General features: G+C 30.1%; 1 protein-coding gene and 2 long non-coding RNA genes across 3 annotated transcripts in view; all 3 read right to left on the bottom strand.

Moving 5' to 3' along the window:
* The window catches only part of LOC107439826 (uncharacterized), a 471,331-nt gene that overhangs the window by 21,676 nt on the left and 425,890 nt on the right, over positions 1-23,765 (bottom strand). The window lies entirely within an intron of this gene.
* Positions 15,082-20,634, bottom strand: LOC147804275 (uncharacterized). Its single transcript, XR_015428876.1, has 2 exons — positions 20,460-20,634; positions 15,082-15,787 (listed from the first exon to the last, which is right to left on the bottom strand). It is a non-coding gene; the product is annotated as an uncharacterized LOC147804275 (long non-coding RNA).
* Positions 20,875-22,863, bottom strand: LOC107438222 (uncharacterized). Its single transcript, XM_087150464.1, has 4 exons — positions 22,620-22,863; positions 21,809-22,228; positions 21,532-21,719; positions 20,875-20,907 (listed from the first exon to the last, which is right to left on the bottom strand). Exons 1-4 carry the CDS (start codon positions 22,861-22,863, stop codon positions 20,875-20,877), a joined length of 885 nt encoding a protein of 294 aa, XP_087006590.1.

Here is a 23,765-nt window from a genome sequence, read left to right as displayed (position 1 = left end):
CAATAATCACCTCGTCTATCCTATATCCTTTTCTTACTGCCAACTTGACTTCTTCTGTCACCCAAGTACCGGCTATTGCCCTGTCTTCTTCAGCGTGGGTGCAAGTAGTTTGCGACAAAGTATCTGCACACGTCCTACACAACGGAAACATTAATTTTTCGTTTGAACTGTAGGGAGGAAACACTTTACACTTAACAATCCCAAAATAGTTATCGATGCCTTCGAAGTTTGAAGTAATTATTTGTGGGTGTCCGACAGGGTATTGGCAATATTTATTAACCTGTAAATTTTAAAAAACAATTAAAATTAAGACATTTAAAAACACTACCGTTTTACACAGAAAATGCAAGAATGTGTATTAACCCAAGGGTATAAGGAAGTGAAATCAACATATTTAGCTTCCCCCTCGTAGAATAGTCGTACAGCGTTTGTACGGCCACCAAAATAGGAGTCCCTGGGGTTTAACCTATCTATCATTTTGTGATTTCTCACAAAATCACGGAACGCCGGCATTTCTTTTTTCATCTCTTGAAAGCGATGCTCCCAGAGCTCGTAGCCTAAGGACCTCAATTTTTCTGTCGTTTCACTTGTCTTCTTTCTCAATGTGCCCATTGTCACTTTTTTTAATGGATGCATGGTATCCGCATCGAAACAATCTGGACAGCCATGGGAAAAACATCCCTATTTAAAAAATGAATGCAGATTCAATTTAAAAGTAATAACAAACATGTTGAATAATTAGGACATCAATAAATACCTACATGAAATTGGTATACAGTTTTCGTTTTTCTGCAGTACCCATCAACAGACACTCCTCCTACCCGTACCTTTCTACTTCCATTGCACGCATGTTCAATTTCGATGTTTTGCTCTCGAGCAAGAAAATCCAACCATCAAATTCCATCTGGGCTATAGTTTGTACTATTCACGTACCCGTTCACAGGAACCATTGCAATGGTGTCTGGCTGTATGTGCTTGCTCCTATAAACAGCCATGCAGGATGATGCAATTGTTACATAGCTGAAACACGTAATATAAAAAATATTAGAAAAAAATTAAATCAATATTAGACTTTTTTCTTGCTTCACATCGAAACTTACCAGAAAGGATCCAAGCCTGATATTTTAATCATTTCATCATGAAATTTATTGCAGCATCTGCTTAATATATCTACATCAGATCTAAAGAATGAAAATACAGAAAAAAACATATAAAAACATGTTTTAACAAATATAGCAAAATGAAATGCAGTGATATGAATAATTACCTGCAATATTCGATCATTTTTTTTCGAAAGTTGAATTCCTTCTTTTTCCGTTCATTGTACCACTTTAAAAAATCATCTCGACCCTTGATGGACATAGAATCAGGTGAAAAAAAGGAAGGTTCTGGTAAAGATCCTACATAATTTTGATTTCCTGTGGCATTAAAAAGATGTGGGAAATACCCCTTCTTTATATTCTACCAAACCAAAGCAAGATGGTAGTTTAGCCAGAGCCATGGGTAAAAAACTGAAAGAATCAATTATGTTGATTCTAAGTGTTGAATGCTTAATAGACATTACTTTTGACCCATTGGGTATAACTTCGGGTGTAAGTCCTTGATCTAAAAGCCATGACATGATGAATTGACCATCAAATCTATAATCAAAATACATGTATATTTTTAAATAAACAAGCTTAAAAGCATTTTAAAAATTAACATAAACAAATATATCATACCCTTTCATGTTGTGGGCAATTGCTGTGAATATTTTATGGAGTGGTGAAAACAACCAAGAACAAAATTCATGTAATGCTGTATACCCTTCAAAAATCTTCTCATCTCCATTAAAGTATTGGGCGATTGCACAGTTTACTTTATGCTCACCTGTACTCTGATCTGTTTCGAAGTCGAAGTATATCAATTTTTCTGAACGAGGTTTCGAGTCTACTTTTTTCAGAAAACAGAGATGATCATTTGAAACAAATTCGCCACAAGAGACGCACTTTGTGGTCCCACAACGATGAGATTCCCGCGGACAATTTTCGGTAGGATCACATTACAACATTGAGGGCATTAGTAAAGCTAAAAAAATAGTGTTTAACTTTTTAAAATATATATTAAAGAACATTTAAAATTCAATGAAAAATTATATACTAAAAATGATATTTACTTTGTCACAATTAGAGAACATTTGTCTTCCTTGCTTTGATTTGTGACTATTAAAACAGTCAGATGAACGACACAATCTCTCACAATCACCGCACCTCTTAGGATTTCCATGTGGTTCGCAATCCTTTCTATGACATATAGGGCATCTGATAGGGCAGAAGTGGTTCTCCATATGGCAATAGGGCTTCTCACTCTTCGCAATAAAACTGGGATCCATAAAATGCTTTAAGAGAAGTAATCATTTCATAGTGCTCATCGTGCAACCATAAATTTATGCGTCTTGGTCTAGATACATCCCTTTTGCAAGACACCTAAATAAATATACATAAAATAATAAAACAAATAGTAAATAATTTTAACAATAAATATGCTATTCGAATGAGTATTCCTATAATGGACATAAAAATTTTTAAAAATGTCAGCTTTATTTTTCATTTTATGAAAACGTAATATTTAGTTAAAAATTAAATATATTTAAATAAACTACTTTAAACATTATACACACCCACACATGAATGCATATATATATATATATATATATATATATATATATATATATATATATATATAAATAAGAAAGTTCAGATTTAATTTTATATACTCATCTATAATTAAATACTAATTAAGAATAAAGTTAATTTAATTTGAAATCAAATTATCAGTTATAAAATAAATAAAAAAAATTACAAACATTCTTAAAAATAAAAAAGGGGGAAGAGATATTAAGAAAATTAAAAACATAAGCAAAAAATACTTACCTTATTTGAATTTGTTGTGGAAAACACAACAATCTGCGGATTCAGATAGTTTTCGAAAACAGCTATTTCACTATACGTACAGGGACCTAGAGGTACACCGGCATCTTCGTGTAGCTGCTCGGCTCTGTTTAAAAGTGCAAGACGTCGCTTGTTTCTCAATGCATTTATAGCCCTCGTGTCACCTTCCAACTGAGCTATAGCCCGCACAATAGCTTTAGCACAGCAAAGTCCATCATCGCCTTTATCTACTGTAATAATAGACTGTTTTCTGAGCCTGTCTATTTCAGTGTTGATCACCTTCATTTTGCGCCCAGCACCTACATCACGTTTTACTGTGATCACATCAACTGTGAAACCATCACTCAGTTTGATTCTGTCTTTGGATTGCAAAACCTTTAACACAATAGCCAGAAGCTTCTCGAGAGTAAATTCACTAACTGTCTTCAGACATGTGGATATTGGTTTATCCAAACCATTTGCTTGTATACAAAATCTCACCAGATCTGATGGCCGCAATCCATCAGAAGTTCTCTCCATAAAAAGAGTGAAAAGTTCCCTGCACGGTCTCTTTAGCAGCAATAAGTGGTCTTTCTCTCAAATCATGCGATAACCTATTGACATCTGCGCGAGCTCTGTAAGTCTTTTCGTCTGAATTAAACTTCTTATAATTCTTCTTATAAAAGGGTTCTAATATTATAGCATCTCTCAGCTGAAAAAATTTTTCAAATTAGATTTATATATTTTAAATACTATTAAGAAGACACATCTAAAAGATATTTAACATACACTTTCTGGCTGACTAGCTCCTTCTCGGGATGGACCAGGATTATTCCAGAAATTCGAAATTAATAAAATTAACCCATTTATAATAATGATGATTTAAGTCTAATAATCTATTGCAAATTTTAAAAAAATTCACCTCAAAACCCGAACCCACTTGATAATGAAGGGGAAGATTTCTAAACACCTGTGTTGCTCCTGCAAAATCTTACGAGAGATCCCCAATTAAATGCTCTTCGTCTTCCAGAAATTCTTGCGTTAATTCTCCCAAAAGCTAAAATTAGAGTTAGTGATTGAAAAATAATATTATGCCTATTAACAATTAATATTCGTTAGCAAACAAAAATTATACAATAACGAATATAAATTGCAAATAACAAAAATATACAATTATTACCTCATCTTCTGATTCATTAAAGTCGAAACCTAGTTCACTAAAGTCAGTTCCATCATCATCATCATCATGCTATTAAAAAAAATTGTTCACTATCTTTATAAACTAAATACAAGTATGAAAATAACTTTGCGAATTTTATAAATAAAATCAGTTTGTTAACTAAATATTTAATTGAAACTTTAAAAATGATGTGAAATAAATAAAATAAAAAACTCAAAGGTAAATAAATAAATTTAAAAATCGCTAATGTAGTTCAATACTCGCAAATATTTGAATATACAGAAAAATATAACTAATAGTAAGTAAAATAAAAAAGCTTAAAGATAGAACATAAATAAAACTTAAGATGCTTCATATACTTTTGAGAATATAATTAAAATGTAAAATAAAAAGCTTAAAGATAGAACATAAATAAAACTTAAGATGTTTCATATACTTTTGAGAATATAAGAAAATATAATTAAAATGTGAAATAGGAAGAAGAATTAATTTAAAATAGAAAATGTTTAATAAAATAATGAAAGGAATATTTCTTACTTTTTCAGAATTTCTTGGTCGTTTCGACATGGTAATCCAAATTTCAGGTAGTACTCAAATTAACAATGATATTAAAAATTAACCACAACACATAGAATAATATTTCCAACATAATTGTCATCCGTGAAGCAGATCTATATATACTGATTGTTATCAACACTATTGCTCATAGATAAGCTCTAACTATGTTCTTCCCATATCCTCATGTATATAGATAAGCTATATCCTTACAGTTGTGATTAACTAATAAAATACAGATAAAACTCAAAGGATACGGAGATCTATGTTGTTAAATTTTTGTGAGAAATAGTAATAATCCCACGCTCAATAATCAGTGATATGCTTTAAATTCTCACTTATTGATAAAATGTTCCACTTCAGATAAAACTCAAATGTCGCATAGTGTGACTTATATTCTTAAATTTCATGAGAAATAGTTGTATTCTCACGTTCTAAAATAAGTATGAAGAACCATGTTATACTTTACATAATGACTAATTGATAAAACATCGATAGACCCCAAACATCCCGGACAGAAATTATTGGTGTAAAATTTTGTGAGAAAATAGATATAATGAATCTCTCAAGTTCCGTATTTCTAATATTTCAAAAAATATTTCTTATTTTTATGAAAATTTTCTATCTCTTAGTAAAATATTTTTGCTTTTTGTAAAAAATATCCTAGTTTCGTAAAAATATTTAAAACTTTTTATTAACATTTTCCAGTTTTCAGAAAATATTTTTATTTTTGTAAAAAAACGTTTCTAACATTTCAGAAAATATTTCTTATTTTTATGAGGCTATACCCACTTAGAAAAAAGCAGTGGCGACGTCCACTTTAATAACCGCGGAGTGCACCAGGAGAAGGGTCCTCGTCCCGCACTCTGGATGGTTCATAGAACCTACGGATTCTCCTGTCTTCATGATTTAAAATTAATGTTAAAGTAATTTTATAGAAAATATTTATCGATCTAACTTAAAGTAACCATTTTAAAATCTTAACTTTAAAATCTTTAATAAAATATTTTTGATTTTTGTAAAAAATATCTAGTTTTATAAAAATATTTCAAACTTTTTATTAACATTTTCCAATTTTCTTATTTTTATTATTGAGGGAAACTTTCTAATATTTTAATTTTTGTAAAAATAATATCTATCTTTTAAGAAAGTAATTTTATTTTTGTAAAAATTTTTTAGTTTTTTAAAGTAAAACCTTAAGTTTTTCCTCTGATCTCTGTACAGTCCGCAAAAAAAAAAAACGAATCACCCTGAATAACTTTCGTTCTAATGATCGGATTTTCACGAACTAAGTGTCAATCTTAATGGTTCCTGGGAGTGACCTCAAATATGTTAATTAATTAAGTTACGAAATCAGACACAAAAACGTACTTTCTCTGAATAAACATATAATTTTTTTTACATATTTGGAATCTAGACACTTGAATTAGGGGGGGGGGTAGACAAAATTTAAAAAAAATTGGGTGGTAAATTGGGCCGCAATAAAGGTTTATATATTTGGCGATAGTCCAGAAAACCGCCAAAAAAAGTCGCCTGCGCAAATAAATATTTTAAGATAACCCATTGACTAATTCAAAAGAGGAGTGCTTAATTTTACTAGGTTGCTACGCAACCAAGCTCTGATAGTAAAAAAATTGAAATAATGTTCAGTGATTGCTCGGAGAGGTTTAATTTATTGTTAATAGAAAATATCTCGAAGTTTCTAGGCAATAAACAATTTTTTTTAGGGGATTTCTGTCCAAAAAGCAAAAAAAAAGAAAAAAAAAAAAAAAAAAAAAACATTTAATCTCCTTTGAAAAGTAAATTTGAATCGATTTATAAATTATTTATGATAGTTTTTAGAATTTAATACATGAACTTTTTATCTGATATTATTTAGATTACACTGTTTTTACTATATTTATTCGAGGATTTTATACTAAAATCAAATGAACATAACTTATTATAGCTATATACAAAGTTTTAGGGATAATCATTTTTACAGCTTTAATCGAGTCTTCTAGGCAAGAAAGTTTGAAGAAAAAAAAAAGTACTTGAAAAATAAAATGTAGATTGTATAATAATTCTAATGCACATTCACAAGGTTTTCTAGAATTTACGATATTTCTTTTTTCTATAATTCAAGGAATTGCTGAATGTTTAGTGGCATTTTAAAAAGATTGAAATATGTTTTGTTTAAGAATAAGATATTGAAATAATATGTTGCATATTGTAGGATTCATTGTTTAAAAAATCGCTTCATTCTACTCGATCATGGGTCGCCAAACTTTTTTGATCATCGACCCCTATGTAATTTTTCGAAATCTCCATCGACCCCATGAAAGTAATTTTCTCTTTATTAAAATAAAACTCTATTAGACATTGTGTTTCGACATTTATTTTATGATTTTAAGCATTTATTAAAGTTATAGTTCATTGTGTAACAATAGTTTTACGATAAATATATTAATGTGGAAATTTAAATACCTTAATATTTATTAAATAATAAGTAAAGTAACTGTAGATTTATTACTTCTTAATCAATGAGATGGGTGTGCCTGGTGTTTTTTTGCAAGGTTCGCTATATTGGGTTCAAAATTGGCCAATTTTAATCTTAAATCTCCCCTCAAAACTCCACATTTAGTTTATTTTTGTACTTAGTTCAGCAATTTACGTGAAAGTTAAAGACACACATCAGATTAAAATAATAATATTTTCAAAAATTTTGTAACTTTCGTAAAAAAATACAAAGTGTGCTATAGTTTTGTAGCGGGCAGTACTAATCCATATTATTATTGCTTACCTTCTTTTTTACATGTATTGATAATTAAAATTGATATCTAAACTAAATGAATGGTTTTTATAAAACAATAACTAATTATCCAAAATTATAAAAGTTTTAATAATGACACTGCAAATATTCAACACTGTTCACAATTTGCAAAGATAGCTGAAACCCCATTCGACCTACTGGCTCAGATCGACCCCCACTTTTGTTAAACTGGGGGTCTATATAGACCACTTTGGCGACCTCTGTACTAGATATTTAGGTTACATCGTTTTCTTTGGATAAAGATGATTAGCGAATAGCATCCTCATGTTTCGATACATTCTGAAACTTTTAAGTTCGCAAATTCACCATAAAATGTCGCACAGTATATTCTTCAATTACGATAAGCTACATTTACCACCAAATACTGCTACTATGGTAATTTTTGTTTTCTTATATATATCTGATGCACTCTTTTTAAACAGAGCTCGTAAGATCCTTAAGATACTGAAATGGGGGCACAAAAACTTAAAAGATAAAATATTTAATTTCATTAACTCAAAATATCTGGTGTCAAAATGTTAATTTTTAAGTTAAATATAACTTTTACAGTACTGATGTTCTTAAGTTTTTAAAGACCACATGAATCATGATAAAATATTAAAATGCATGCTACAGTAAGTTTAGAACTTAAAAATGATCCAAATAAATTATTACAAGTGTGTCGCTACGCTGCTAAAAAATCGGGAGATAAAGATATGGTGAAATTTGTAGACAAAATTGTAAAAGATCGAGAACACTCACCAAAAACAAGGAAAATGTTTGATGAGCCCAGGAATTTAATAGTAAAAAAAAACACCTGAAGAAGTTTTACTTTTTTTATTAAACAATTCACTTTCTAAAGCTCGGTATACAAATATGAGATCAGCCAGCATAAAAATTGGGGCTGATATTTGGCCTGCTTATAATATTGTCAGAGAAACTAAAACTATTTGTAGACCACCATCAAGCTCAATCATTATAACTGAGACAGTTGCAGAAGTATCACTTCAAGGTTTATTAAACCACACCGTAAGCAGAATTTGTAGTTACCAGTCAGAAGTGATTCTTCAACTCATGAAAACAGCAAATACAGCAGAAACAGAGGTTTTATTATTTTGCTCATGGGGTTTTGACGGAAGTAGTGGATATTCTTCATACAAGCAATAACATAAAGAAGAAATTGATCACTTAGATGATGAGCACTTATTCGTAACTACTTTAATTCCTCTTCAACTATCAAACCAAAATGGTGAGATATTATGGTATAATAGAACACCTCAATCCACAAGATTTTGTCGTCCTATTAAGCTTCAGTCTATTTAAGAATCTAAAGATTGATTGATTGAATGTGGGGTTTAATGGCACAAAGTCCAAAGGAGGACATGCTGCGCCAAACGAAAGGTTTTAAAATAAAGGTAAATGTATAATACAAGTTTTCCTCATTAAAAGTCACACGGGATTTATAAAACTAGATACAACGTGACAGAGGTATTCAAAAGTGAGTAAAATCAGATAAAATGTAAATGTAGTAAAGCATTATAAAACAGTTGCATTCAAAGATGAATAAAATCAGATAAAATTGTGAATAGGATAAAACAGTTATATACAGTATAAAAGGCCAATTGCGCGTAGAAACGCAAAAATGTTAGGATGATGGGAATCACCTAACAAATCCTGAAGAGTTAAAATAGAACTACCAAAAAAGATTAGACGATGACGGTTAAAACATGGGCAGATGATTAAAATATGATGAATAGTGAGTAAAACTTTACAGGTGTTGCATTGGGGAGGAGGTTCCCCAAATAACAAATGTAGGTGGGTCAGTCTAGTGTGGCCGATTCGGAGACGGTTTAACTTTACATCTGCATGCCGCAGACTCAATACAGGATAAGGGTTCAAATCTGTTTTCATTGAGTGTAACTTGTTATAAATTTTTAGATCCCATTGTTGTTGCCAAACAGATGTAATGAACTGTTGAATATAAGTTTTTGTGTCCGAGAAAGTAATAGATAGAGTTAAAACAGAGGTAGCAGATTTTGCAGCCGAATCAGCCAAGTCGTTCCCTGGAATACCGACGTGACTCGGTACCCAACAGAATAAAATATGAAATCTATTTTTGTGAAGGGTTATCAACAAGTGATTAATAAAACATAAAATCGGATGAGTATCACTGTTAAAATTTTCCAACTGCCTCAAAACACTCATACTGTCGGAGTATATGCAATACTTCCTTCTAGAACGAGTGGAAATCAGCCGCAGTGCCAAGAGGATGGCAGCAGCTTCAGCAGTAAAGACGGAGCAAATACTTGGGATTCTGTAGCTATAGGTATCATCAGCGATAATGACGCCACAGCCTACATAACCCGCAGATTTTGATCCGTCAGTAAACACAGGTACATACTCTGAATATTGGTGACGATGAGAAATGAACAGTTGCTGGTAGATAATAGGTGCAACATTAGATTTATTATACATCATAAGAGGGGAATAAAATTGACACGGTATAATGTTCCATGAAGGTATGAGAAAATGATCGACTGATTGCGATGGTGATTTGCAAATGTCAAAAGTTTGGATGAGTAAACGCATGCGAGCATGAAATGGACGGACGTGAGAAGATCTAGCTGCATATAATCTCTCCAAGCTTGATGAAATTACATAATTCTTCAGTGGATGATATCTAGAGGACATGATACGAAAGTAATAACTGAGAGATAGCTTCATGCGATGTAAATCTAATGGTATTTGATTGCAGACAACGTATAAACTTTCAACGGGAGATGTACGAAAAGCTCCCGAACAAATGCGAAGAGCTGAATGGTGTACGGTATCTAAGATACGTAGATTGGAGGCGGTTGCAGAGCCATAAACTGCACATGCATAGTCAAGGCGTGAAAGTATCAGCGCTTGATATATGCGTAGCAGGGCTAGGCGATCAGCTCCCCAAAATGTATTACACAGTACACGCAAAATGTTCAGTTTCTGTTCGCATTGTTTACGTAATAGCCTCATATGAGGTATAAAAGTTAGTTTATTGTCGAAAATGACTCCTAAAAATTTCATGTGTGGCACGACTGGTATATTAATGTTTCGAATGGAGATGTCAGGATCATTATGAAGCGAGCGTTTACGGCAGAAATGGATACAGCAACTTTTAGACGGCGAAAGAGTGTGACCATTCTGATCACACCAGTCTAAGATCTTGTTCACAGCTAATTGTAGTTGTCGCTCGATGACTCTCATGTCGGATCCTGAACACGAGATGTGTAGATCATCGACATAGAGAGAGCCAGAGACAGTAGGGGGCAAGAAGTTTAAAACTGGCGAAATATGCATGATGAATAATGTGACACTTAAAACGCTGCCTTGTGGGACGCCTTCCGCTTGAACGTAAAGATCAGAAAATGTTGATCCAAGTTGAACACGAAAATAGCGCCTCAGCAAGAAATTTTTGATGAAAATTGGCAAATGACCCCGGAGTCCAATGTCAAACAGTGTCTGGAGAATTCCATAACGCCAAGTCCGATCATATGCTTTCTCAATATCAAAAAAGACAGAGACAAGATGATTCCGCCGGACAAAAGCGTTACGAATTCTGGATTTCAGTTCAATAATATTGTCTAAAGTTGACCGGCCCTTAAGGAAGCCACTTTGAAAATCTGGTATGACACGCTTTTTTTCAATGTAATACACAGGTCGAGAGTTAACCATCCGCTCAAATGTTTTACCAAGGCAGCTGGTCAAGGCTATCGGGCGATAGTTGACTGGATCGTTTGCATCTTTACCTGGTTTTAGAACAGGTATTACAATTGCTTCACGCCAGACAGATGGGTACGTTTGTTCCGTCCATATTCTGTTGAATAGAACAAGGACATTTGACAAAGACGTCCGATCTAAGTGGCGGAGCATGTGATATGTAATACCATCAAAACCAGGGCTTGTGTTTTTACTTCGATATAGGGCTCTCTGTAATTCGGCAAAACTAAAATCACTGTTATAGTGGCAGAGACGACGCGATGCAAAGTTTATATTATTCCTTTCGACGGTCTGCTTATGGTGTTGAAATGCTGGGCTGTAACTCTCTGGACAATAGACAACAGCAAATGCATCACCAAGCATATTACAAACGTCTGCAGGAGAAGAATACATGGTATCGTTTTTCTTAAATATCGGAAGTCGAAATTCGCGATATATGCCATTAGCTCTCTTAACTCTCGACCAGACTTGTCTGGGAGATGTCGAAGATGTTATGGACGAGACATAACGGGACCAAGATTCTCTTTGACTTTTGCGTCTGGTCTTTCGTGCTATAGCTTTTGCCCGTTTAAAGGCCAAAAGGTTAACAGTATTAGGATAACGGCGGAAGATGTTCCACAAGCGTCTCTGCTCTTTGTAGGCAGCTGCGCATTCCTTATTCCACCACGGCTTGCGGTGGCGAGGAAGCGAACTTGACGACTTAGGAATACTTTCTTCTGCCGCTTGGAGAATTACAGATGTTACATTATTAACAGCATCACCCCAGCAAACACAACATTTAAGGCGGGATAACGGGCCAATATACAGTGACCGATAGCACCGTCATCGGCCCAACGTAGTTGGCCGAATCGGCTGCGGCAAAAAAGTGTCCGGCCGGCCGGCAGCTGGAGCCGATACTGACAATGATGTCGGGTCGATGTCGGCCATTTGACACATTTTTATCGGGCCATTTTTAGCAAGTGCATATCGGTATTGTATTGGCTGTTTTCAGTTGTCCAGAAACATTATAATTTCCCCGATAGAGACCCAATATTAAAATGACGCTGGTTTATAATGGACCAATATCGGCTGGTTTCAGCTTGCCGATAATGACCCATCATTAAAAAGGATATTAATTTATATTGCGCCAACAAGTAGCCAATAAATTTCCTTAATGGACCAATATCGGCTGTTTTCAGCTTACCGATAGTGACCCATCATAAAAAAGGATATTAATTTATATTGCGCCAACAAGTAGCCAATAAATTTCCATAATGGACCAATATCGGCTGTTTTCAGCTTTCCGATAGTGACCCATCATAAAAAAGGATATTATTTTATATTGCGCCAACAAGTAGCCAATAAATTTCCATTAATGGTTATATTTTCTTCTTTAACTTTTCTCAGTGTTAATACTTTTTACTTAGGACTCTCGTTGTAGAAGCTATGTTATTCTGATAGCTACTTTTTTCCTTAGTGCCTGATAGAGCCAGTATATATGAAGGTGCATTTTTATTTAATTATAATTAAAACTTTTACTTTTTTTTAAAGTACTTTTATTTATTTCTTTTCTGGGGTACTTATAGGAAACATTTTAACAAAAACAAATTGCTTTGAAAAAGGGCTGTATTGAATGTAACAACAAAAATTTCTTTAAAATGTAACTTATAGTATCAAATTTTAGTAGAAATTAAAGCAATCTCTCCTTCTTTTTTTATATTTATAAGCATACTAACCCTTTTGTGTTTTATGATAGAAGATTGTAATATAGTAAATTATAGTTTGATCGATTTATCTAACAAAAATATTATAAAAGAGTTAATTTTTTTATATATTCTTTTTTTGTAATTTAAATTAGAACTTTATATTTAATCTATTATTTTTTATATCAACTATGTTTATAAAAAGTTGAGATATTAACTTCCCTAATCTTATTTAAAAACAATTTTAAAAAAATGTAAAATGAGAGTTATAAATTATCTTCCAAGTATTAAGTAAAATTCCATTGTGTTATTGTAAAGTATATAGCTAAGTTATATCATTTATTTTTTGTTTAATAATTAATATCAGTTTTAAAAATTTTAAATTGCTGTAAACAATTTTATTTTAGGTTTTGTTTCTCCTTAAGTAATTTTTAATTCTAAGTGGTGATCACATGTTAACTGTAAATACACATTATTTTCAATATAATTGCATGGTTAATGTAAGTATATTTATTTAATGTTAGTGTTTATAATTATCAATTAAATAAGAAGTAAACAAATCAAATTTAAAGGAAATTTATTTCATGAATATATGAAGGATTTTCCAAAGAAATGCTTTCAGAAATTTGTATCATTCATAGTATTATAAATAATATAAGTATAATTCGCGATCGCAACGAACTATAGGGGGCGTTGTTGTATGAGACGCTTACCTGCGATTTCTATATGAACCGTCATTCAGTTACTCTGGAGACGTCGTTAATGTAGCGTGTAGCATTGCAACGTTCCTTCTTTAATGTGGCTTATTAAATTTAAAAAAGAAAAATGCTTGATCTTCTTTCTTGTACAACCGAAAACAAAATGGTATCTCTTTTTATTAGAGAAGGAACATCCAAAACACATCGGAAAAATATTTTTACATTAACAGAAAAAAATATGTATATTCTTATAAGAGTTAAAACCTAATGCCCGAGAAATAGTATTACTAAATTTAATGATATAACATGAAAGGCCCATTTAAACTTTACATTCTATAGTTTTAAGAATCATATTACTTCAAAAATTAAAATGAACAAAAAGTATACATAAGCCTCATAATTTTATGAAATTTAATTTTGTAAACAAGGTGTTTTGACAACAATTTTTATCAAACAATTTCAAGTTTCAATAAAAATCATTATTTAGAAACTAAGAAACGTAAAATAAAGAATGCTGACGAAACAAAAAGCAATTCTTTTTTGTCGCCATTTTTAGTGCTACGAATATTCGTCTTTGGGATTTGCCAAAAACAAAACAAGATGCAATTTTATTTTTTCAGGAGGGATATATTTTACCGAAAAAACGAAAATGTACCAATTCCCACAACATAAAACTTTATCTTGGTAAACGTACGTTTTGGAAATGTTATTTCATTTGGAATCTTATTCATCAGAGTTCATATGGCGATATGATTGTTTTGAATCTATGCTAAACTCGATATCGGCTCATTTTCCACCGAAATCCGATTAACTATTTTGATTTTAAATAAAGTGTTTTATTTTATGAATTGTCGCAAAAATTTTAAGTGTAGATTGGCGGCACTTAAAAACCGCCAAATCTGTAGCGGCGGTGGCGTTAATACTTAAGTACCGAATTTTTATTCCATACTTTTCTGAATCATATTATTTCAAACATTGGAATATACAAGAAGTATACATAAACACATAATGTTATACCATTTAATTTTTCAAAAGTATTTTGAGAACAATTTTTATCAAAAAATTATAAACTAAAAAACGGAAAATAAAGAATTCTTTTAAGAATTCTTAACATTGAAATAAAAACTTTCATATTGTTTCTTTTTTTATTATTCTTATAGTTCTTAATCAGACGTAAAAAAACCATTCTGTAGAGAACCATCATCAAATGAAAAAAAAAATATTTACAAGCAAATTTTTTATTGTAAAAATCATTGCACTTACCTGATTTATGATTCCCGGAGAATTCCAAAATGATAAGTTCCTTGTTTGAAAACTTTATTCTCAAATAATAGATACATAGTTTATACCTTCATTACTTTTAGATAACATACTACACAGCAAAATTTTATAATTGATATGAATTTGAATATGTAGCTAAAAACAGAATAGCTGAATTCTAGTTGAACTTATTCTTTCAAAATTAAAAAAAACTTACCAAGAAAACGATTTAAATTAATTAAGAATCAGCACAAATGGCACTATTTCAAGTAACTTGGATAATTTTTTATTGTTGTTTTCCGAATTATATGGATACAGAAATATATACTATTCTATAACGAAGAAGAATATGCTATAACTATTACAATTCTGTATGTTCTGAATTCATATTTATTCACTGGAATGACGAAAGCAATGTTGACTTCACTTTAATTCGTAATGAATTGAAGACAGAAGAAATGCATTTTACCTTAATACACACATCTGTAACAGTATCCGAAATCGGAAGTCATCAGTTGCAAGTTTGTTGATAATAGAAATAAAAAATTATTGAGGAATTTTTCTTCAAATGTTTGGCGTGTTCTGTTCCTGAAAGATTTACTAATATTCTGGAGATTTTTTTCAAGTTCTTCGGCCTTTTCCTTAGGGAAATTTTGTTTCTTATTTGCTGCTAAAAAATGGCGTCTGATTCAGTCAATGACTTTGATGGAACTAAATGAAAACGTGATAAATTAATGTCCGATATTTACAGGCTCCCGCTAGACGGCGTACTCGAGCGTTGCGATCGCGAATACAGTTTATGTCAGCAAAAATTAATCAAATTTCAGAAATGATCTCCAGGACTTTTCTTCTCTTATTTCTCCCACCTTCTCGATCTGCAGCATATCGAAGCCACCTTTTAACAGCATCTTCTACTGATGCCTGCGTGACGTCCTGGAATTTACTTCGCACTGCACCTATAAATCAATTAAAGTGTTTAATATGTTTTCCATATAAGATAAACAGTGAAAAAAAATTTAGAGAAATTATCATTTACATTTTAAAATATTAATCAATACTTATTGAAATACTAATTATATTAATTACTATATATTATTAATTAATACTTATAACCCGATCCAACCTTAAACTACACTAAACTTATCTAAAAACTATTCCAAAAAAACATTTTAAAAAGTAAATTTTTATAAAAATTTTGGTATAGTAATGGTACCGTTTTAAATTATAGTATTATATACAAGTCATATTAGGTATAATTTAAAAAAGAACCAAGCTCAGAATAAGCCTAATATTTGCATTTAAAATTATCAACGAAACCAATCAAATTTATTGTAAAAAATGAGTTTAAAAATGCGACTTCAAGAGTTCCTTAGTTGATATCCTTTTAACGAAATAGAAAAAAGGTAAATTATCTATAAGCACAGGTAGGTATTAAAGGTATTAGTCAGCACTGCGAAAACTATTCAGAAACTGACCGAATTACTTCACCGATAATGACCAAATTAATAAAACTGAAAATTTATTTGACTTGATATTTTTTGTTAGATTTAATGGCAACTTCACATTATTAGTATCTATTAGTTTACAGACAGAATGACAGGCAGAAAAACAGAGTGTCCAGTTTAATTTAAAACAATGGTTAATGATAAACCAATCAGAAAATTATGTTACTATTCTATTACTCATTTTATGAAGTTAATCCATTTCTAATATCTAAATTGTTAATTCTATTATCTTAAATTCTAATTTTATTATCTTAAATCAAAGAATAAGTACTCGTGTGAAATTTCATCATTTATCCCAATGTATTATTAGTCATAGCTAGATCAAAATTACGATCTAAACTGTAACATTTAGAGGAGCTTTTTCTGGATCCTCAGATCAAAAAATCGCATGCAATAATACATGATGCTTCCCAAAATATCTGTTTCAGATCCTCATATTTTCATAAAAAAGTTGATAAATTTCATATTTTTTTAAAAATAATTAGTTATTTTACACTTAAGACTTGACTACAAATCAAATTAATTTTTATACAGAAATATTTTAAAAGAAACTCTTACGAATTAGAAAATTATTCAGCTGTTTTAAATAAAGCACTATTGAAGAATTTTCGTTCTTTTTTTCTCATAGTTATAGTTTTTACAGGACAGCAAAAGATGAGAACAAGTAAGTGTATAATAATTAAATAAAAGTTCTCAGTCAAACAAGTTAACCATAATTTTTTTATAAATATTGTCAATAATTCTTTCCAAGTACTTCTCAGCAACTTAGCTTAAATATTCAAGCTTAAGCTAAATATACATTTTCTAGTTTACAAAATAAATAAATAAAAAATTAAAAAATAGTTGGTTTGTGTTGTATTTAGGAGAAACAAGATGGGCATTTCAATTTATATAATGTAAATAATAATAAAGTTATGTTATGCAACTACAACACTGATACTAATTGCATATTTAATCAATTGCATACTGATGCAAACAATCTATTCAGCACTTATTGTGACTGACAAATGTTAGACAAAAGCATGAAGTTCTGATTATGTTTCTGATATTCCTTGCAAAAAGCTTTATGTTTTGAAAAGATATTTACTCTCAATTCGCGATCGCAACGAACTATTGGGGCGTTGTTGTATGAGACGCATACCTGCGATTTCTATATGAACCGTCATTCAGTTACTCTGGAGACGTCGTTAATGTAGCGTGTAGCATTGCAACGTTCCTTCTTTAATGTGGCTTATTAAATTTAAAAAAGAAAAATGCTTGATCTTCTTTCTTGTACAACCGAAAACAAAATGGTATCTCTTTTTATTAGAGAAGGAACATCCAAAACACATCGGAAAAATATTTGTACATTAACAGAAAAAAATATGTATATTCTTATAAGAGTTAAAACCTAATGCCCGAGAAATAGTATTACTAAATTTAATGATATAACATGAAAGGCCCATTTAAACTTTACATTCTATAGTTTTAAGAATTATATTAGTTCAAAAATTAAAATGAACAAAAAGTATACATAAGCCTCATAATTTTATGAAATTTAATTTTGTAAACAACGTTTTTTGACAACAATTTTTATCAAAAAATTTCAAGTTTCAATAAAAATCAATATTTAGAAACTAAGAAACGTAAAATAAAGAATGCTGACGAAACAAAAAAAAAAAAAAAAAATAAAAAAAATAAAACAATTCTTTTTTGTCGCCATTTTTAGTGCTACGAATATTCGTCTTTGGGATTTGCCAAAAACAAAACAAGATGCAATTTTATTTTTTCAGAAGAGAAATATTTTACCGAAAAAACGAAAATGTACCAATTCCCACAACATAAAACTTTATCTTGGTAAACGTACGTTTTGGAAATGTTATTTCATTAAGAATCTTATTCATCAGAGTTCATATGGCGATATGATTGTTTTGAATCTATGCTAAACTCTATATCGGCTCATTTTCCACCGAAATCCGATTAACTATTTTGATTTTAAATAAAGTGTTTTATTTTATGAATTGTCGCAAAAATTTTAAGTGTAGATTGGCGGCACTTAAAAACCGCCAAATCTGTAGCGGCGGTGGCGTTAATACCGAATTTTTATTCCATACTTTTCTGAATCATATTATTTCAAACATTGGAATATACAAGAAGTATACATAAACACATAATGTTATACCATTTAATTTTTCAAAAGTATTTTGAGAACAATTTTTATCAAAAAATTATAAACTAAAAAACGGAAAATAAAGAATTCTTAGGATAAAAAAAAACGATTTTAAGAATTCTTAACATTGAAATAAAAACTTTCATATTGTTTCTTTTTTTATTATTCTTATAGTTCTTAATCAGACGTAAAAAACCATTCTGTAGAGAACCATCATCAAATGAAAAAAAAAAAATATTTACAAGCAAATTTTTTATTGTAAAAATCATTGCACTTACCTGATTTATGATTCCCGGAGAATTCCAAAATGATAAGTTCCTTGTTTGAAAACTTTATTCTCAAATAATAGATACATAGTTTATACCTTCATTACTTTTAGATAACATACTACACAGCAAAATTTTATAATTGATATGAATTTGAATATATAGCTAAAAACAGAATAGCTGAATTCTAGTTGAACTTATTCTTTCAAAATTAAAAAAAACTTACCAAGAAAACGATTTAAATTAATTAAGAATCAGCACAAATGGCACTATTTCAAGTAACTTGGATAATTTTTTATTGTTGTTTTCCGAATTATATGGATACAGAAATATATACTATTCTATGACGAAGAAGAATATGCTATAACTATTACAATTCTGTATGTTCTGAATTCATATTTATTCACTGGAATGACGAAAGCAATGTTGACTTCACTTTAATTCGTAATGAATTGAAGACAGAAGAAATGCATTTTACCTTAATACACACATCTGTAACAGTATCCGAAATCGGAAGTCATCAGTTGCAAGTTTGTTGATAATAGAAATTAAAAATTATTGAGGAATTTTTCTTCAAATGTTTGGCGTGTTCTGTTCCTGAAAGATTTACTAATATTCTGGAGATTTTTTTCAAGTTCTTCGGCCTTTTCCTTAGGGAAATTTTGTTTCTTATTTGCTGCTAAAAAATGGCGTCTGATTCAGTCAATGACTTTGATGGAACTAAATGAAAACGTGATAAATTAATGTCCGATATTTACAGGCTCCCGCTAGACGGCGTACTCGAGCGTTGCGATCGCGAATAAACCCAAAATGGTAATCTTCAATATCAAAAATTGATTTGAAATATAATCTAGTCATTTGGAAAATTTTTATACTTTCGTAAACATTTATCATCTTAATTATTTTTTTTTAATTTGAAATTATTTTTTATTAGGAAGAAAAAAAAATGAATTTTGGAACACGAAGGGGAAAATAAATTGAATTTTTTTTTTCAGTACCTCTCCACGAGATGGCGCTGTCATTAACAGCAAGATGTTTAAAAGTTAAAAATAACGCACACATATTTACAAGTAATTATATTTTTCCCAGCTTTAATTTTTTTTCTTTTTTAAGTATAGTAAATAAGCCAAAGTTTAAATCCTTCACATTTGAGGAAAAATTTAAATTTATATTCACTGCCATATCTTATTATTTGGGTTTCATAATGGACCTATAACTTAAACAATAAGCTTTTTAAAAAATATCAATTTGCGGAGATTTTTTTCACTTAATTGAAAGTAATCAAAATTAAAGAATGATTCTTAAAATTGTTACATTTTTATATAAACATGCATAAAGATAATATACATTAGAGTAATATTTTGGAAATTATAAAACTAAATCACAAAATTTTTTCCTTTCACTAAACTTTCTACGTATTGATATAACATTTACTTTGCAAATTATTTAATGGAAACCACCTTATTTAACAAAAAAGCTCCAAAGAATGATATTTTATTCCCCAAATCAAGTGCTTAAGTCTAAAAATATAAAAAATTTTAATTCTAATTATAGAAAAATGTTAAGATAATAGTTAAGATAAAGGAAAATGGTCGCTGAGTTTATCAACTGAAATTTATAACATATTTATAATTTATAACATAAAATAATACCTGCATATCTATAATATAAAAACTGCATATTTATAATTTATAACATAAAATAATACCTGCAATTAATTGTATTATCCGTGGATATTCTTGGATCGATCTTTTCATTGATGTCCCGACCCAATTGAGGGTTCTTGCCAAATCATTCGAAAAAAGGTTAGTCAAAATCCTCCGGCAGTTATCTGCTGCGTCTCTCCCTCCTATTGTTCCGAAATGTTTCAGCTGAAATTAACATTGCTGATCTTACCAATTATAATAGTAAACAAAACTTAATAAAATAAGTAATAAATACAACTTAGTAAATGAAACTTAATTTTAAAAAAATAGATTAGTGCCTGTGCATTTAATATAAAATTAATTTCACTGAACAAAGAAAAATGTGAAACAGTTTTAGAATAACAGACCTCATTATTTGGAGTAAATATAGATGCAAACAATTGTGATTTCATTGACTTATAAAAATAAGCAATAAATCTATTCACTTTCATCCCCCACCCCCAATAGTAGCTAAAATAATTTTTAAATTTGTTATTTTTTAATTAAGATAATACAATCCTGACTCATTCTAATATTTTAAAATTATAAATAAGTTCTTAAACTTTACACACTAAAAAATAACAGATTTCGTTTACAAAATTCTTCCTGTATTGACAATGCATATATTATTTTACTTAAAAACTTATTACAAATTTACGTAAATTTGACATTTCAAAATGAAAAGTGATGCTTCATTTTAGTTAAAAAAAATTTCTAAGACTGAAAAAGTTTCCAATTAGTAATTTTAGTTGATTTCTAATTCTAGTTGATTAATTTCTAATTGAAATAAGCAAAATTAAATAAATTAATTAATAAAAAAAAATATGTATCTAAAACAGAATTCGACAATAGTAAACAAACAACAATGAACTATTTCCCTTTATGAGGCAGAAGCTAAGTTGCAAAATAATTTATTGAAAATAGAGCCAAAGCTAATTATTACAGCTGAACATTTTTATTTCAAAACAAGCTATTGTAGATATTTATATTCTAAAATTAAATAAAGGCTTTGAATTTTTATTTTATTGATATATTTTTAAAAAGGTAGTTAGTGATTAAATGGAAAGAAATTTCTAAATAGACTTCCAAACTTACGAAAGTTAAAAATCTTGAGTCGTTTTCTAACTCCTCATTCAACAAGCTGCACTCTTCGTAGCTTTCTAACAGATTGAAGGAGAAGCGTGGTGCTTCTTTCGAAACTTCTCTTTTTTCAAGCAGTTCCCTGTTATAGTCCACTTGAGATTTGATCGACTTTAAAATGTCAAATAGAACTTTAAGTTGGCCTGGAATAAAAGCAAATTCAAATTTTTTATTTTGCATTTTCATATTTATATAGAATAAGAACATAATTTAAAAAATTACAAACTCAAACCTTGTAATTTTATACAGTTGTTGCAACTCTTATCTCCAATCGTAAATGTTTTTAGTTGATCACCCTCTTCTTCAAGGGGCACTGCTTCAAGGAGCTCATCATCTAGGGGCTCTGCGTCGAATGGCTCTTTGAATTGATGTTCTTCTAGAATCCTCTCCTCATGACTTAGATATTTTTTTTGTGGGGCCTGTGTTGGGAATCCATCATTAGAGTGGTCAGCACCTTCGAGGTCGTAGTCCAGACCAGAATAACCCTCAGGACATTTATAGGCGCGAGGGGATTGAACCAGTGACCTAACTTTTTCGAGAAACTGTCTTCTAGGTGTGCTTTCCACTGTACTTTCAGGAGAAAACATTTCGATATCACTGTCTTCCTGCGCTTGGAATCTTTTTAATGCTTTTACAGCATTTTGATAATATCCTGCATGAAAAGTAAACACTATTAAACTAACAAATTAAGTTCATAAAAATAAAAGCAAATTTTTAATTAGTTTCATTAAAAAACTATAGCTTTACATTTATAACGTGCAAATGGGGAAAAATTTCATAATTCATAATCAAATTTATTGGCATTAAATCTATAAAAATTCCTTAATCACGAATTTGAGAGAAAATAATGCTCTCTTAATGTAAAAATTATGTACTTAAATGGTGTTATATTTTAGAATATATGAATTAATGCTAGGCAAGTTGTGTGCTTTTTAAGAGATTATACAAGATAGCATTTGGAACGAAATTTTAAATATTTAAATACTTATAAAGACGAAGGTAAAATGAAAGTCTACAATATCAAATAATTTAAATGTACTCACTAGACTTGTGGATCACTTTTACAACATATCTTTTCCAATTAGTTTCCGGTTGTACACTGGCTTTTGCTGCTCTCACAATCCTAGAATTTGTTGAATAGGGGGGCCAACGACAAACATTTGGCTTCGCTTTCAGGTTGACCCATGCAGAGGGAACGACATCCAGCATATTATTCGACCTTTTGAACTGTATGACGTAGAACTTGAACTTTCTGTTAAGGATAAAATCACAATATATAGTTTTCATTCTTTAGTACATTATATAATTTTAATTTTCTTCTTTATCTTTTAAAAATTTCCATTTTTAGTATGCAATATGTTCCTTAGGTTCTAGTTTTTATTACATAGTTTTCTTTTTTTTTTATCTGTTAAAAATTTCCATTACTTTAGTATGCAATATGTTCCTTAAAAAAAATTTTTTTATGATCTCATTTAACAGAAAAAGGAAGCCATTTCAATCAACTAGCCAGAGCTTTTTTACTATCTGATTTACGTATTTATGATTTGATTTTCTCAATTTCCCTTCTGGTGATTTGGAAATGGAAAGCTGCTAAAACTAAAAAGTGATTCAAACTTTAAAATTTTAAATGCTAAATGAAGTAAGAAATGAACATTTTAAGAAATTAAATTCTCTCATATAACTACCCTTCACTTACTAAACTTTTAGGCCTCTTTTGAAAAGTATTATTGTACTTTATACAATGTTCTGACACCAAAAAGTCTATTTCATTTTTAAAAAAGCATAAAAAAAGCATAAAATGATCATACATGTTATTTATAAGATTGTTTCGTATGAAAACATTACCTAGAAATCATAGCAATCGTCCAAATTCCATTCCATTCTGGTGATCAAGCACTGTTACAGTTCTCAGTTTTATAGCAAAATCAAATGGCCAAAACTTCTGATATTTTTAAGACTGGGCTTCTTCAATTTCGGTAATGAAAATCACCCAGTTCTTCTTCCTCATTTTATCACTTCCTATTAAAAGTAATTTTCTGATATTCTGTTACTTTCATATTTGTCAATTTTAGGCAAATGGTAAAGGTCCTTGAATTTCCTTAGAATTTCTTTAGTTCTTGAATTCAATCACCGGTTTTGAACGTAGCATCTAAATTTTCTGTTATATAATTTACTTGTTCATGTAAGCT

Source organism: Parasteatoda tepidariorum, chromosome 9, assembly GCF_982258835.1.
Source record: "Parasteatoda tepidariorum strain Cologne lab strain chromosome 9, Ptep-v5.0, whole genome shotgun sequence".
NCBI lineage: Eukaryota > Metazoa > Arthropoda > Arachnida > Araneae > Theridiidae > Parasteatoda > Parasteatoda tepidariorum.
The sequence above is the reverse complement of the archived record's forward strand: the minus strand, read 5'-3'. Positions and strand labels throughout refer to the sequence as shown.

What these genes read in the sequence shown, in the direction of transcription:
- LOC107438222 (XM_087150464.1), bottom strand. Translation starts at nt 22,863, where the DNA reads ATGAAAACTATATATTGTGATTTTATCCTTAACAGAAAGTTCAAGTTC. An exon ending in AAAAGTGATCCACAAGTCTA is followed by an intron (nt 22,229 to 22,619) that starts GTGAGTACATTT and finishes CTTTTCATGCAG; the next exon opens with GATATTATCAAAATGCTGTA. An exon ending in CAACTGTATAAAATTACAAG is followed by an intron (nt 21,720 to 21,808) that starts GTTTGAGTTTGT and finishes CTTTTATTCCAG; the next exon opens with GCCAACTTAAAGTTCTATTT.